The 17,672-nt window shown below is 42.5% G+C and overlaps 1 protein-coding gene across 1 annotated transcript; it reads right to left on the bottom strand.

Moving 5' to 3' along the window:
* Positions 1-1,470: 1,470 nt before the first annotated feature.
* LOC146988608 (diencephalon/mesencephalon homeobox protein 1-A-like) lies at positions 1,471-4,629 on the bottom strand. The gene is made up of 4 exons (XM_085774130.1): positions 4,453-4,629; positions 4,062-4,240; positions 3,389-3,881; positions 1,471-3,268 (listed from the first exon to the last, which is right to left on the bottom strand). The coding sequence occupies exons 1-4, from the start codon at positions 4,604-4,606 to the stop codon at positions 2,850-2,852; spliced, it is 1,245 nt and encodes a 414-aa protein (XP_085630256.1). The 5' UTR covers positions 4,607-4,629; the 3' UTR covers positions 1,471-2,849.
* Positions 4,630-17,672: the final 13,043 nt, after the last annotated feature.

Here is a 17,672-nt window from a genome sequence, read left to right as displayed (position 1 = left end):
CAAATTGACCACATATATTTAAAGAGAACACCTGAAAATAAACCAATGGGCATTTGTTAAAAAAATAAATTAAAAAAAAGTCCTGTCAGCCCCAGGCTTGTTTTTATGCACTGCAACCAGCCCCCGTCCTAAACCACCCACCCCCCTCGTCTCCCCTTCTGTAGTAAGAAAGTGATATAATCTTTATGGTCATGCAGCGAGGAACTGGGAAAGAGCAGGGGGAAAAAAAACAGGTGTCTGAACTTTGCTGACTCCGGGAACCCTTTCAGTTCTATTTTATCTCATTCTATTCTTACTTAATCCATCGATATCCCAACCAAAGGTAATCTTCTTATGGCAAAGCATTCTGTTTCGGTGCAGCCAAACCTCGATTGACAGGGTGGGGGAAGAGGGGAGCAGTGGAAGGGGGGAGGTAGGGAGGGAGGGAGGGAGGGAGGGAGAGAGTGTGAGGGGTGGATGGATGGGTGGGTGGTGGATTGGAGACTCTTTAGAGCCTGACACTGTGCTTCAGTCATTTCATTTAGGATTAGTTATTCTGCAGCGGGTGAACAAGTGGCAGGCTCTCCCCTATGTGGCGTGTAAACCTCACCGTCGAGGATGGTAGACCTCCTGTGTCTAAATTATTTACGGATCATCAAGCTGTCGTCGGTGGAACATATTAACCAAACTTCAATTTTTTTTAATATAAAAGGTTTGAAGGTAATGTGTGTGGAAAGATTCAGTTTTCTGTCAGTCCCACTCAGTGCCATCACACAGCCACAGAAGAGCCTGATTCGTCCTCAGCTAATCCCCCCCTTGTTCCCAACTTCCTCTCACTTGAGAAACTTGTAAAAGAAAAAAGAAAAAAACAACAACAAAAAAAACATGTTTTGGTTTTTGAACACCTACAGGTGCATCTCAATATATTAGAATCATGGAAAAGTTCATTTATTTCAGTAGTTTAATTAGAATAGTGAAACTCATATATAGGCTAATATACGTAGATTCATTTCATACAGACTGAAAAATTTCGTGTTCTTATTTCTTTTAACTGTAATGATTATGATTTACATTTAATTAAAACCAAAAATTCAGTATCTCAAAAAGTTAGAATATAGTGGAAAAGTTCACTACTGTAACCTGAGCCTTTAAATGGTCTTGGTTCAGACTGCTGACCTCCATGCTATTCAGATTTATTGAGATGTGTCTGAATGTGTGAGTGCATGTCTGTGAACATTCACACATGTCATGTTAACTCTTCTTCTCTGGTCTCCTTCTGACTCAACTTGTATCTGAGCAAGCTCCAAATTTGCAGAAAATACACAACCACCATCAGGAACTTGTATTTTTTAGATTACAGCCATAGTGTTTCTATATCCGTGATTCATACACAATTTCCAATAACAGGTGTTTGTTCTTTTAGATTGTGTTTTCGATATAGTGGTGAATATTTTCATGCTCTATTCCGACTGACAACACTGAGAACAGGAGTCATTCTTAAGTGTGATTTATTCCCTTGAATTAAACAGATAAATTACTCACATTTAAAACAATTGAGAAATACATGTCTGGAATCTACATTGATATAATACATAGAGAATGGGCCTGTGCGTCTTTCTGCTGAAGCCACTGATGCAGGGAAAAAAAAGGGGTGGGTTCAATTCAAAAATATACTGTTATGTGGGGATTAGGTTGTTTTGTTTTTTTTAACTGTGACCGTGCTTCCTCTTCAGAATCTCCCCTTCTTTACATTTCTGCTGTAGGTCCTTTGCTTAAAGCCACAATTGAGAAATAAATGTCATGTTTCTGTCAAATCCTTCACATAAAAAGAGACATGGAGATACTCTTTAACCAAGCAGACGGAGCCAAACACTGAGGGATATTTACATACAACGCTCAATAGATTCTCTTGCAGGCAGAGCTGTAACTTTAAAGGGAGGGAGAAAAACTAAAAAAAAAAAGAAAAAGCATCTGTCTTGGGGATTATAGTGACTGATCTGAGCTTTATTCCTAATATCAGATCTGATGTGACTTCATTCTGTGTTGTGCGGCGGTAAGCCATGCTTCAGAGAGGTGCGTGCATGCATAGTTCACGTTCAGGTGTGATTATAGAGCATTTGAATATCTGGTGTCTGTCCAGGTACGAGACTGACAGCTCTGTGTTTCAGGGCTCAAATCATACAGAGCAGCTAGTGTTAGCAGAAGTCGCTTAAGCTGTTGATCGGGAGGAGTCAAATACAAACAAGATCCACGTGGGCAGAGTCTTGTTCAGTCCGCTTTTCTTTTCTTTTCTTTTCTTTTCTTTTGTCCATTGAGCTCCTGTTTTCTGTTGAGTCTGTCCAGCAGAGATGTTTCTTCATGTCGCGGTGTGCTCTCAGCAGTGAGCTGCATGCCCATATAAAGAGGATGAGGTTGAAGGAGAAGGAGGGAGGGAGGGAGGGGGGGGCCCATAAAGTGCCTGCTCTCACACACACATGTGGTCTTCGTGTGCACCTAAAAATATGTTGTTTCTACTGTTTGTCACACTGCTCTGGTTTTGGAATTCAGTTCAGCTGAAATCTCAAACTACAAACAAATCATCCTCAGTGGATGTTTTGTTGAATTGTGTGAAAATTTGAAATTTGGACATGTTTTGAATTGTGGGATTTTGTATGTATCTCTATGACAGCTGATTGGGAAGCTGTCAAAAGGGCTTTAGTTTAAATGTGACATATTTTTGATGCATTTCTTTTTTTCGGATAAAGTTGCTGAGGTTGTTGTGAGGTTGAGAGCAAAATGTAAGGGAGCCAGAGTCACCTCTTGCGGGGCCCATCATTCATAGCTAAGCCTCGGAGCAGAGGCCGAACGTGGGGAGGGAGCAGGCCCGAGCTTCAGTTGGGGAGCGTGTCCAATCCCAGCGAGGCTGCGTGCTGCTTGGCCCTCAGACGGAGGTTCTCGATGCTGGTGGTCTTGCTGTTGAGGCTTCCCGGGAGGCCGCCCGGCGCCGTCTGCAGCAGCGGGCTGTTCCACACCTGCTGGGCCTGAGACAGAGTTTGGTAGTAGGACTGGCAGGGCAGCGAGCTCAGCGGGGACGGCATGTTGACGTTCATGCCCAGGTAGGGCAGGGAGGACGGCGTGCTCATGTCGAAGGACGGGTAGTGCACCAGGTTGTTGGTGGCGGCCATGTGTTGGCGAAATTGCTCCTGCAGCCGGAAGAGGCTGAGGGGAGACGAGGCGTAGGAGTTGCTCGGAGCCAAACCGCCGGTCACGCTGCTGGCGGACGGCAAGGTGGGGGAGCCCAGGGGGGAATCTGAGGGAGAGGAGGAGGAGGAGGAGGAGGACATGAGTCAATTTTATCACACACACCTATGTTGATCTAGGGAAACAAATAGTTAAAGTAAAAGCACTCAATAGACTTCTATATTCTTACCTGATGTGGGGCTGAGTCGTTTGCAGGACGGCGAGCTGCTCCCCGCCTGAGCTCCCCCCTCGCCCTGCATCTCCTCCCTCATCTTCCCCCTCGTCTCCCCTCTCATTTCATCCTCCTCTCTGTCAGCATTATCCTCCGCTGCTGACTCGCTGTCCGACGGCTCAGGGGAGGTGACGTTGACTTCCACGCTCATCTCGCCAGGCTGGGGCCGTGCTGCCGCCAGCCTCTCCGTCTCAGGGTGACAGGATGAAAGAGAGGAGGGAGGGGGTGGGGTGCGGGCCTCGGGAACCAGAGTGGTGTTGGTGGTCGCGGTGGTTGTGGTGGCGGGGGCAGAGGTGTTGGTGGTGTTGGTGGTGCTGGTGTTGAGGTCAGTCTTGGAGTCTTCTGTGGAGCCCTCTGCCGCTCCTGACGCCTCCTTCTGCTTTTGGAGCTGCTCCTTCTGAAGGCTGCGCTGCTTCTTACGGAACTTGGCGCGACGATTCTTGAACCAGACCTGGTAGACGGATCAACAGGAAGGTAAAGAGCTTGGGTTAAGTGCTTTTATAACAGTGCACCTCACCTGAATAAACTGTATGTATAACCTTTAAGATCAGCAAATGAGCATGCAACTATAGGCAAACAGGGCACAGGTGAAATGCATTCTGGGGAGGAGGGTTTTCGCCCAGGTTTTTACCTGCACACGAGCCTCAGGCAGGTTGGTGCACATGGCCAGACGTTCGCGCATCACCACATCTGGGTAGTGGGTCTTCTGGAAAGTTTTCTCCAGGGCTTCCAGCTGCTGGGCAGTGAAGGCCGTCCGACTGCGCCGCTGCTTTCGGTGCTGGGAGCCATACCGGGCCTCAAGGATAATGTCTTGAAATGTGCAGCCGTTGAGAAACAAGAAACACGACCAGTTTAATTGAGGGACGGATCAAAGAAAGATCAAACACATATAGGCTAGCCTATTAAAAAAACAGGCTCCACTGTTGATGTTGAAGCAGGTGCTTGTGAGGATGGTGCAGCTGACATATAGGAGGGGAGTTAGGAAGTGGAAAGAGAAAAAAAAGGGAGCAACTGTTTCTTACCAGCCAGTCTCTCTGCAAGAGTGAGTGCATGCACCGACGGCCTGTAGTCGGGTGCGTGCTGGGCCTGTTGCGCCGCCTGCTGGTGGAGGTTGTACATGGCGCTCAGCGAGTTCATGGCGTGGAGAGAGTAGCCGTTCACCCCGTAGTGCTGCATGCCCGACGTGCTGTCTGCGGAGGAAGAAAACAAGCTGCGATGAGTATCAGCACCTAAACCAAACAACGGTTTCCTTCTGGTCTACTATGGGAGTTTGGAAGAGAAAACTTTTAAAATATGGATTAATAGGCTAGTGGGCCCCAAAAGGTGAAATGGCAACAGGTGAAATATGAGCATCAAAGGCCGTGTTCTTGCAGAGCAATAGTTTCTTCATTTTATCGAGGAATTACAGGTGAATTGTTGAGACTCAGAAATGTATCACAAATTTAAAATGTCATTGCAGAGTTATGACGACACGACATCAGACGGATTTTTTTTTAAAGAAATTAGGGTCTGTCCATATTTTCCTTATAGGCTAACTGTTTAGAGAGAGAGAAAAAAATAAGGTTAATATCACTTTTATTTTCCTACTAGTTTGAAGCTGATAAAAACAAGGTGGATTTTTAACTTCTGTGCCAACAAAACAAGTTTACAAAAGGCTTCGTTTTAAAACAACATAAAGGGACCAGAGTTGTCTAGAAAATAAACCAAACTTTCAGCACCTGAATGTAGTAAGCTAAAGCCTAAATTCCAAGTTTATAAGGAAAATAAATTTTCATTTATTGTAAAATGCAAACATCCTTTCCCCCCAATATCTATCATTTTGTTTTGTGGCATTTGCTATATAATCCAATATAGGGCATTTAACATGTTCTTATTTAATTATTTGTTCGTTTGCAATGTAGCATAACATTATAATAATTATTATTATTATCACTGTGCGGGCAATTAAAGACATGCCATTTTATCCGGCGACACAAAACAAAATAGGTAAATGTAAAGAATTATTGTTTTCTTCTAGGCGACAGAAGAGTTTTTTTTTATTTTGTGCGATCTCTTGAATTTAAACCTCCGCCGGCTGAAGGTGCAAAAAATAGAAGAAAAAAAATATTTACTCTGCTCCAGCAGTTTGACCCGTAGATGGGAAGGGGTGGGGGTGGAGGGGGTGTGGGGGTGTGGGGGGTTAGTTTATTTCAATCTGTGGCGGGTCCCAGGTCAGTTTGAGACGCCTGGAGGCTGACGGAGATGTGTGGCAGGCTCTCAGCTGAAATATGCACAAGGACCCCCAGTTGGGCTCCTGTCTAATATGGGTGCAAATAGGTTTCCACTATACAAGGCTATTAATTTATCATCAGGCCTGACACGTGAAGGGTGGCCCGGCGTGTGTGTGTGTGTGTGTGTGCGCGTACGTGCGCGCGTTTCCTATGTGTGCAAGAAAAAGAGAGATCAAAATGTGTAAATAAGGAAATTCGTCTTATTTGTCTGTTTGTCTGTTTTGTTGCATTATTCTTACTAAATCTGTCTCTGATTTTTTATTTTCCTTTCTCCTTTAAAAAATAGATAAATAAAAAATCAGCAGCTTAAAAACTCGACATAATGCTCCTCTGCCAGGACAATGTCACAGAGCCTCGGGCTTTGATTTAAGCCTCATTATGCTAATTGCCGTGGATTTATGAGTTATACAGCATTTAGTGAGGATCGCCTCGGGGCCGGAGCTTCTACTGACTGGGCCAATATACATGCAGTGGATTCAGCAGCATCCACAAACTACAACCACAAAGGATAATGAATGGGAATAATAAAACTAACCACCCTGTCAATTTAAGGGAAAACAAAGTGTAGGCATCTGTCATAAAAATCAAAACAAACTATTAACCAACAGTTGGCTGTTGGGATATGGATGTTATTAATTGTAGGCTATTGTATGTCTATGTACGAATAAGAGATGTGACGGTAAACTTTGAACAGCTACACTGAGAGAGGTCATGACACTTTGTTGTTCAGTTGTTGTGACCGTTTTTTCCGAAAGCTTCGTCCGAAAGTTTTGTCCAATTAGTTTAAAATGTTCTGATAATAATAAAAGCAGAGCAGCCTATAACGCGTAGAAAGTCTCAGTCATGCACAAAGCTGGTTACACTACGGGCTACAACATGTTACAACAGGACGTCGATCCAACTTCTACTTGCGCAAACTTCTCACCTTTCTCCTTTTCAGTGCGTCCAAAGTGAAATATCTCCCCCACAGCGGAGCAGCAGAGTATTTTCCTCTCAGATTCCTCTTCTCTAAATTCCGCAGGTGTTCATGTCCTCCGCTCCCTCCTGTGTGCTCCTTCACTCGGGTATCCTCGGGTAGGTAACAGAGTCCCGCTCGGTCCGCTCGCTCTCTCCGCGCTCTCGCCTTTCGGTGGATGTGGGAGGATGCTGAGCTGCCATCTCTCGGCCTTTAAAGCGACCCCGGGCGGGGTCACCGGGACGCTCCGACGCTCCCTCTCTCAACCAATCACATCGCTGCTCGGCTCCCAGACGCCGCCCCCTCCTCTTCCTCCCTCACAGCGCTTCTCACCTCATAGATGATGTGCGCGTCCGGGCTGCCGACTTTTCTGCTGCCGCTATTTCTCTTCAGGAAAAAAAAAAGATAGCTACTCATTTTTTATTTTTTATTTTGCATATAGTTCTGTTTGGATAGATATTAAGCTAGGGTAATTATTTTGGGGGCTGATAAAATTAGTTATAATAACATTTAAGTTTTGATTTTATTGAGGACTAATAAGAAATTAATGAGAAAATGATCTCAATTCTTAATAGCCTAAAACTGAGCTAAACATATAGCATAATAAGATGCATTTAAAAATATATATGTATTCCCATTGCCTTACCCTCTTGTGCTTAATTGTTATCTCTTCTTTATTCTTATATCACTTTAACATGTGTTGCTGAATGGGAGCTAAAGCCGAGGTCAAGCGGCTGCACTTTATTATTTATACTATAGGCTAAATGTATTTTTAACAAGGATTTCACTCAGGTGCCTTGTTAAATTTACCCCACTTTAATAATTAAAATTGCTTTATTCTTGTTAATGATATTATTATTAGCCATGGGTGTAGATCGTTTTATTATTATTAGCCAAACGATCACAAACCTGAAAAAAAAAGTTTGTCAGTGTAAATATTTCCTTATATTTTATAAATCAGAGGTCTTGAATGCTTGAATTGAGCCAAATAAATAAATGACAAAATCCTCTCCAACAGAGGTCTTAATTAAATGATATGCAAATGGTAAGTAATGGCCTGTATTTCCTCCAGCACGGTGACTCTCAGGTTAATTCCGTGCTTTAATTTCATTTTCCTGCTGCCTCGGTGTGACTGCGTGTTTTGGTGGGAAAGCAGCTGAGATGGAGAGATGCGGGCTGGGCTGCACTGCCTCCAGCAGCTCCCCGGCCCCCCGAGGGATTTAGGTTAGGATTGGGTAGACAAGACGCCATTTCACCCTCCAAAAAAATGTCTTAAAATGACTGCTGGTAAGAGGATTAAAACAATAATGCCCCTCTCTTCTTCAAGGTTTTTTAGAAAAGATTTCTTCTCCCGAAGAAAACCCGTTTAGGCTGGAATTAAGGGCAGCGAAAAGTAGCCTTTTAATGTAAAGCTTGCATATTTTGTTGAATTTCCTGAGAGAGAAGAGAAAAGAGGAGAAGGTGGGCTGGAGGGGCGGGGGTCCTAAACTCAATTTGATCTTTGGCCACATTCATTCGCAGAAGTTGCGGACTCCTGACAACAGGCTGAATGTGCTGCTTATAGGTTTGCTCAGCGCCTTTAACTTTACTTTTCAATACATGATCAGCCATTGTCCCAATTCACGCAGGGAGCAGGTTATTTATGTATAGCTGGGAAAATCCAAAATGTGAGCGCAGCAACATGAATGAATACGTTTGGTCCCACGTTTTCACGCAACAAGTGGCTCGTGAAAGAATGAAAACAACAAAATAATAATAATAATAATAATAATAATAATAATAATATTTTTCTGATGCTCGTGTGTTTTTTTATTATCATTATTATTTTTTATAATTCCGACCTTATGTTTTATTCTTCCCTTCTTTGTCAGTAGCTGCAGAGCATTTGGGCCTAGAAGAGAAAAAAATCGGATTAACTTGTGAACCGATGGAAATAAGAACTTAAACTGGAGGTAAATCTGGCCAGTGTCTCTTTGTGGGAACCGTTTCTAAAGCAATTAAAGCGAGAAGGAATTCCTCTCAGCTGCTCTTCCTCAAATCAGCTTTTTAACGGACCTTAATGCGGGCTAATGTCCAGCATGGCTGAGGGCTTTAATGCAAGTGTCAAGAGGGCCTGCTATTAGAGTGATATTAGGCCAGTTGAGCAGCAGCAGCAGCAGCAGCCCCTCCTGACCATGCAGGGTCACAGTGGACAGTGAACTCACAGTCTCTGTTTACACAGCTCTTGTGGGCCATGTATACATTTTCCAGATGTATATTTTTATAGTGTCAAACTGTCTTATATGAAAACTTTGTATTCTGATTTGTTTGCTTTCAGCTGTGTCCAATTTATCATCCTCACTCTCTTTTTTATATCCACATAAACTCCGGACCAGATTTCTAAATCAATGCATTAAAGTGTTTAAGCAAAAAAAAAAAAATCAAAACATTTGCTTATTTCCTGACAGTTTGTGTATGAAGTCAACAATTGTAGAAGTCATGCAGTGTTTGGTTTAGCTTATAAGTGTGTGGAACCACACCCTTGTTTTGAATTATTGATCAGTATCAGATCAATAAATAGTGAAAAGCATCTGATGAGATGTCATCAGTTTTTGTAATCAACAGTTGAAAAACAAAGGGTGATGAATTTGTGGATATGAAACACATCAGAGAGGATGAATTTATTTTGCCTGAAGAATGACTTTAACCATTTATAGATGATCAAAACCAACACAGTTTTGTTGTTTTCTTGACTTCCAGAGACACAAACAGTAACTCCAAATGTTTTATTTTGCAGCTCAGTATTGGTGGCTTGGAGTCCTAATCCTAATGATTATCCTGAATGCAGGCTCTAGTTTACCCATCTCTTTATTTACCATCCCCACACCCTGCTTCTCATCCTGATCAACCCTCAGGATCTCAGTGATGCTCACTCCAGGCTAACTTTCTAAACCCCAAATTCATCTCAGATTTCTGTGGATTTCATTGGCGCACTCATTGTTCTCTGCACTCTGGCTGCATTCAAGCTTTATCATGTTAGAGCCTCTCTCCAGATCTGAGTTATCGTCTTTGCTCTCAATCATCCTCCCGCCTGCTTCCTGAATATCAAAACTTTATCCCTGCATCAGGACTTTGGCTGCCTGAATCGAAGCTCAGCCTCGGAAGCTGCAGCGATTTATAAATCATGTTCAGTTTTTAATCAGGTTTATAACGCATGAGCGTTTGTAATTTTACCCCTCAAATGGCTCCCTATATTTCCATGTGGCATTTTACATCAACTCGAGGAGAAAGTTGATGCCTTCAGCCTTCAGAGCCCATTAACTTTTATCATTAGGTTTTCCTTAACTTCATGAATACATTAGGTTTCAATCCAACTGCTCTGGCCAGCACATGCTCTTAGTCAAGGTTAGCTTGTGCTCATTTGGGTAAAATTAATCATTTTGATGTATGGTTTAGGATTGACTGCTTCCATGGGACTTGTGTGACTGCAGTAACAAAGCAACTTGCCATTAGCAATCCTCTGGCTGTGTATTAGCTGGCATTCACCTTTAAGACTTCCCTGATATGTGCTGGACACATGATCTAAACAGACAAATCACTCATTTATTTATTTCTTTTTCTTCTTTTTTTTCTTAGACCACAGCACAGTCTCATAGGATTATGTCCAGTTGAGTTAAAAATCAAGAAAATGCTAAGATTGTATTCAGCTTAGTGCTTCATAACCAAGAAAATTCCAAGGCTAAGACAGTTTAGAGAGCAATACAAGATGTGCCCTTGTATCCAATGAGCACTTGTTTTTGATACTTCGACCTGTGAAGCAGCACTACTTAGCCAACTTATTGGCATTCGCTTTACCAGAGTTACAAGTGGGGAAGCAGAGAATGAATGATATCACCTTATTTGTTACATTGAACATCAAGCAATTCTGTCACAAAATATTCAGCAGACATGGAACTATGTCTCTGTTTATTTGGAGTAATGTGTCCGGTCACCTGTCCAACATTTCTTCTTATTTTACCTCTGCTTTGGTCTCCACCAGTTTCAGCTATTAAGCTGCTTAATGCAGCTGGTTGCTAACTGTGTCCATCTGCTGGTTGATGCTGCTCATAGAAAACAGATGCTTGTTGTGGCCCAAAAGTAATGCTACAATGAGAACAGTGAGAATAAAGCACATCATTAAAGTTACAGACTGGTAAACCTAAACAATCAGGAGAAGGGTGCTATAACAATACTGAATCCATTGAACCTAATGGGTAAGGGGAGTTTTAATGGAGTGTTTCATCGATTTAGTATTAACTTCCTCTTCTTTTTCAAAATTTGCTGCACCTCTCACATAGGCCTACAATGCCACTCTACAGCCAACAGTTTTGAGCGTGTTATGCTAGAATCAGCTAATGTAGTCTAGCTTAATGGAGCTAGGCGTCAGTACAGATGAATGATTTGTGGGGATGCAGAGTAAGCTAACTCCACACCACCAGGTTTATGCTATTCAGTTGATGTAATTTATCAGACTTCATGTAACTGCTTCTGGAGCCACAAAATGTTTTAGACATTCTTTCACCTCAGAAGTAAAACTATACAAATAGACTTTGGTGTATGAAATATCCTCTAAATGTGCTCATAACTTTTCAGACTGAGCATTTTGGTTGATATTTGGTTGAGAGAATTTTAGTAATTGGGACAGAGACACAGTAATTCTCCATTTGTGAGGCTGACCACACGTTGTTCCCTCTCACTATTGTTTATCCTTGTATGATCCTGTAGACGCAGCGCACCATGCTGCAGCCAGGGCTGCTCCTATGAACGGTTTCTCTGGCAGACTTGACATATCGAGGTTGGCAGGTTTGTTTCCTCCCTCTTTCTCAGAGCTCGTCTTTGGTTGTGGCCCTCAGGCTGCGGCCCAGCACAAGGGTTCCTATTGTCAGGGCCTAATCCAGGGGCTACACAGCTTTAGCAACATGGTGGGATAAAAGCCCATCAAACCACTACTTTATGGGGGCAAATCTTTCCTAATCCCTCGCTTTATCTAAACAAAAGGAGAGAAACAAGAGGATAGAGAGAAATTGTGCAGACACAGGGCAAGACCGGGAGCTAGGATGCAAAGAAGTAGTTTCACTGGAGAAGCTAACCACTTTTGACAGGCTTTCACTAAAGGGTTGACAAAAAACGGACACCGGGATTCCAGAAAGGGGTGTACAGGGTCTTTTTTCTTTTCTAAAGTTAAGCTTAAAGATCCTTAGAGGGATATGTCGAAATTAGTGAGATTAAATTCAAAAACCTTAACTATTAAGAGGACTTGGCAGGGGGCACCCATCAGTTTTGGAAGCTATGAAAAAAAACAAAAAACTGTTCTTGGTTTATGCAGTTGATGTAAACAAGCGACAACCGTGTGATCTTGAACCTTTTCTTTGCTCTTTTCTCAGACTTGGGAAAGGGAGTATGGGAATTTGTCTTTCTTGCCGCACACACATCCTAGAAAATCTGTTCTATCACACATACTGGGTGACCCCGACCTGCGTCCATACCGCATTTACTTCCAATGCAATTCAGCAAAGGATTTATTTAATTTCATGTGTGGGAATTCCACAAAAGACGGTGAATGACAGCTACAAATTATGCTTTTTAGTCTAAGTCTGTTTTCTGACACTCTAAACTACAGCTCATCTGCGGCACCATTGTTTGAACAGCCCCATCTCCTTGTAAATCAGAGGACCCTAAAACTCATGCGTGAGTGTGTGAGTGTGTGAGTGAGTGAGTGAGTGTGTATGTGTGTCGAGGACAAATCCCCTGACCCCATTTCATGTCTGCTGCCAATTCCAATTTCTATCTCTGATCTGTGGCAACTCGCCTCGAATCCCAAGTGTTGCATCTGCAAATGACTCTGTGAGTTAGAGGCTCCATTTTCTGCCACAGTCCAAATGCTCCACAAGAGGACCATTTGGAGCCCGGCGGTCAGAGAGCCGAGCAGAGATTGAGAACAAGCCAGTTCGTTCTGGCTCTGCGTACATAAACCACCACAGCCAGGGGGCCTTCAGTGGCTCGCCTGCCCTCTCAGGTATACGAACAGAAACATGGTGACATACATAATTCACCACCTGACGGTAAATACACTCTCCTGATCCACACACAATAAAGTTCAGGCGTTGTTCATTTACTACACATCATGGAGCACAAACTGCTCTGGCTCACTTGCATCATATTTGTTGTATTTTGTTTGATGGTACGCCCCCTGCTGGCCTGTGCCGATGCCTTCTTGAATGGGGTAATTAAGAGATAATAGGCTGGGGATGCTCGTCAGGGATGGAGTGATTAGTGATTCATTACATGAGCTTAGAACGAGGAAGAAGAGAGGAGGGAAGTGGGTTTTTGGGGTGTGGGGTGCGACTGGGGGGCATACTGGAACAGCCTGACAAATTGCCAATGGATTTATCCAGGGTAATTAACTATCACCCAGGGAAAGGACGAGGACTGGGACCACCAGTAACCTACAGTAGAGTCACACTCACACACACACACACACACACACACACACACACACTGAGTCTGGTTTTCTTTGCTTTAAGTCGTTTTTATGTGGCAGTGTGAGTGTATCCAGAAAACCATGACAAAATATTATCTTAATTTAATATAATTTTTTGACATTTGGGATTACGTCACATCTATTGTACTGTATTTACAGTTTTTAGTGCTACAGAAAGAAAGAAAAACAAATTAGAACATGTTTTTACATACATGTTTTTATGTCACAACTTTCCAAATGTGCAGGAAACAGGAGACACTGCTTTTGATATTTCCATCAGTGCAGAGATTGGTGTCCCTATGATAGATTCCTCTGATCTTCAACACCAGACACCAACCAACTGCAACACCAACACCAGAACCACTGACATTTTACGTGGTTAAAATTGGGCTTGTTGTAAATAAATGTAAGCTATTCACTAAATTTCAAAATGATCATACAGATTTGCACAGTGTTCATAGAGAACAATACACTATGAGCAACAGGTGCAGAGCTGCATGTACACTGTTGAAAACTCTTTTTTTCCCGTTTAGTTTTAGGATGATTTTTGTTTTCTTTTTGATCTCTGAAGATCACAAAACCGAAAAGTTTCAATTCCACTAAATGGGCATTACGTTTTATAGCTCAAACTCTCATTAATTTGAGCATTTAAAGCAGCAATAAGCTGTCAAGCCCTTTGTTGAATTAGAAACACTCCAGTCACCATTCTACTGTACCTCATTGATGGTTCTTTGAGTGATATATGGCATAATCAGTAAAATACAAATTTGTGTGAAATGTTTTACTAAAAACTAAGTCTAAGACAGATAAATAAAATGTTAAACTGTGAAAATTACTTGTATTCCCCTCATTGCTTGCTGCACACGAATGACTTCCATCCACTATTTGGCTGTCATGATCCTATAAAGTAGTCCAGGAAAGTCTATATTCCCATCTTCATAGTCCTCCCAAAGCCAGCCTCCCATCCAAGAGTAATCCTCTCTGGTCCATATCAGCCTCACAAAGCAGCACACACTTACACAGAGAAGTTGGTTTTCTCTGTCTGTTTTATCTGATTTAGGAGCACTTAGAAACAGCTCTGAGTCTTTCCTCGATTAAAGGGAGAGGAAAGAACCTCAGCCGGTGTGATAACTGCCCCCACCCCTGCACTAGCTACCTCTCAACATCTGTCTGTTGTTGTGAAATCAGCTTTAAAACATCTGTGGGTCATCTGGATTCAAACATTTAGAGAATTGAGGCTCATCCGTTCGGCTTAAGTCACTGTAGAGTTGCTCTCCTCTCCTCTTTAATCAGAATAATGAATGGGAGCTCTGTTTCAAACACCTCTGACAGCTTGCTTCATGTCTGATCAATGAGCCCCAGTCAAGTCAAACCTAACCATACAGCGTAAGAGCTGACAAAACACTCCTGATTGTCGGTTAAACTTCCTTTCATCCATTGTCTTCCCTCTAACTCATCTGCTGTGAGCCTGCATCCCAATGCGAACACGACACACTGGGCCAGTTAAACCCAGCTCTTCCCCCATAAGCTTCATATACAGTGTTTTATGAAATGAGCATAAGGGATTGATTTATTGTTGTTTCATAATCTGGTTTTATGCCTTGTTCTGCAGAAAGCCTTCTTAAAAAGGCTTTGGCTGGTTGTCAGGGCAGAGCCACGTCCAGCATTAACCCACGGGCTGACCGCAGGGACACCAATCCAACATGACCGTTTAAAAAGGAGCCAGAAAACTATTTGAGACGAAGAGCCAGTCATCCAAAGTATATGTGGTTTGTGGAGGAGAAATACTTCACCTGATAATGATGTCACATAATAAATCATTTGGCATTTGTATGGATTAAACAAAGGATATGGAGGAGGTGTTGTCCGTCAGAAACTGTTTCCCCTGGCTCTTTATCTTATAGCCTACACTATAGAGACTGAGTTATGTCATTATCTTATTATAACCTCTTACATTTTATTAAACCAACTCTTTATTAAATGTTTTTGTAGGAACCTTTCAGTTTTATTCCTACACTGGCTTCCATACGTTTATTCATAGCGTGTGTGTGTAACATTTTGTGCCTCCTCAGACCCCAGACAAACCACACTACCCTTAATTATTGTGTGGCAACAAAAGGCAAAAGCAAAGTTGAGATCATATTTTATTGGGTTATACCTGGAGATCAGCACGTCTGCTCGCAGCCATTTGGCTCTAATTACAGTGTGGTTGAAGCCTCTGCAGAGAACACAAGCCAGTGTGGAAAAAAGTGCTTAAGAAATTACTGTGCGAGATGGCCTGAAGGCACAGGCTCTCCGAGGAGACGCTGCGGTTGGCCACTTAACCTGGATACCTGCTCACACAGATCCCACCAATCAGGGACAAATGAGGAGCGCTCACTGCAGGGTTGGAGTAAGAAAAAGTAGATCAGGTGAGCAGTTTGGCTGGGTAAACTAAAGGACAATGAAGTACTGAGTACAATTATCCTTGATACTCTGATGGAAAAGAATTAAGAAAAAACAGGTAAGAACTTCCTCAACCATCAGATAATGGGGATAACAGAGAAAGAGAGGCCTTGGGAGTGGGTGAAAAAAGGAGTCTTGCTGGGCCCAACTGGCCATGTAAAGAGTCAGCCTGTCCTGCCTGTCAGATGGCGACTGGCTGGAAGAGACCCGGGAGTGAGATCTGTTGTCTTCTCGATTGATAATCCCTCCAGCACACAGCAGGGGCAGGGGCGGGAGCAGCAAGAGCCTGTTAAAGAGAGACAGTGGCGATGGATATCTATCTGATCTTAATGAGCGCTGATTAGCAGCCCACCGAGGTGGAACGTCAGCACCAGGAAACCAAATACAGGTGGAAAACACTTGAATGTTTTGACATAATTCAGCAAGATGTGAAATGGTGAGACTAGATTATAATTTCTCAGATTTTATTCCTCCCATTGATGTCGTTCTTAAACATGAATATGAATGAGGGGGTAACACACAGGGGAGAGCCGGGGAATCTGATGACGGTGCAGGAAAAGACCTGAGCATCTACGGGGATGTATGACTTCCCAGACCTGCCAGTGATATGATGAAGTGGCTGAATTAGAATATCTGTGTGTGTGTGTGCCTGTGTGTGTGTGTGTGTGTGTGTGTGTGTGTGTGTGTGTGTGTCTGAGGGTGTGCCTATTCCCAGTGTGTGTCCCATCTGATGGATATGAATAATGTATTGATAGCTAACCGCCTCCCCCCCTCCACCCCGTGGTAGTCTATACAATCTCATCTGTGTGTGTGTTGTGTTTAGCCTGCCCAGCTGGCAGGGTCACAGGGGATGCACACACATTATGTCACAGTCCCAAAAGAGATGTGGGTGCATGTTCCCTTTTCATCATCAATCAACAGAGCAAACTGTTTAACAACAACAATGAGGCTGTTAAGAGGCCCCTCAGCTCATGCCAGAAGTGGTGATAATTACCTAAACATGAAGTTGTCAGTCCTCAGCTCCTCTCTGCATCTGCCCCCTTTTGATTGTTTGAGTCGAGCGTGACTCACTCCGAAGCGAGACGGACAGTAATTGGTCAGATTGATTTTTAAAAAGCTTATTCATTTGACCTGCACCTTGTTCATATGGAGCCTTTTCTTTAAGCTTGATAAATGCGTCCGTGAGATTTATAATAGTCTCAATCCTTTTTGACAACATCTCCCTCCATCTTCATGAAATGAAACGCAATCCTCACTATCAGCTGTTTAAAAAAAAAAAAAAAAAGAACTGTCGAACACACCTGTCAAATTGTCAGCAACCGAATTCCACACACAGTCTGAGCTGTCTGCACTTACAGGCATTTACTTATCTGTGCACATGTTAAACACTTTGTTAGAGGTTTTTACTGTCAGCCTCAATGCTTTACAAAAGGCACATGAATAGATAGAAATGACACACTTCAATTAATAGGCAATAAAATATGTGTCCTGATAAATGATAATATTGATCGAACATTTATTAGGTAATTTATGACTAAAAACAAAGGTAGTGTGTTCCTTATGCTCACCTTAATTATTAAAGCTTTAATGTCAGAAAAAAAATACATGAATACATACATTTCTCACATTATGGTTTTTCAAAGTCATTAAAATGTAACAAACAAAATAGTAAATAATAAAATAGTTAAGTCCATAAAGTTGGAATAATTATGTTTTCAGGTACATTCCTCTTGGTAGTTTAATTTCAAAGTGATACATTTGGAAGAGATGATCAATAAAGTTATTTGTATTTTATATTCCAACTGTATGAGCAACAGTGTAGTAAAGTGTAACTGTTTCTAGAAAAAAACAAAAACATTATCATGTTAGAGGCTGTTAATGTGAACAAAATGGCACATCAAGACCTTAAAAACTTGTTAATATGAAATAACTGCATATCCAGCATCCATTTCTAGGCATATTTGATCCCAATACCATTGTCCTTTTAGTGCTGATGTGGTTTTCACCCACTCCTGAGGGAACTATTTAGCTCTTCAGCTGCTATATGCTCCACTGTGTTCACCAGCTGGTCAC

Source organism: Trachurus japonicus, chromosome 4 (assembly GCF_045865225.1).
Source record: "Trachurus japonicus isolate A0001 chromosome 4, Traja_1.0".
Lineage (NCBI taxonomy): Eukaryota > Metazoa > Chordata > Actinopteri > Carangiformes > Carangidae > Trachurus > Trachurus japonicus.
Note: the sequence above shows the minus strand (reverse complement) of the source record. Positions and strands in the feature narration are given on the sequence as shown.

Bases quoted from the DNA above. Each gene is read 5' to 3' on its own strand.
- LOC146988608 (XM_085774130.1), bottom strand. From the start codon at position 4,606: ATGCAGCACTACGGGGTGAACGGCTACTCTCTCCACGCCATGAACTCG. The intron at 3,882-4,061 runs GTAAAAACCTGG...TCCGTCTACCAG, and splicing joins TGCCTGAGGCTCGTGTGCAG to GTCTGGTTCAAGAATCGTCG. The intron at 3,269-3,388 runs GTAAGAATATAG...CCTCTCCCTCAG, and splicing joins ACGACTCAGCCCCACATCAG to ATTCCCCCCTGGGCTCCCCC.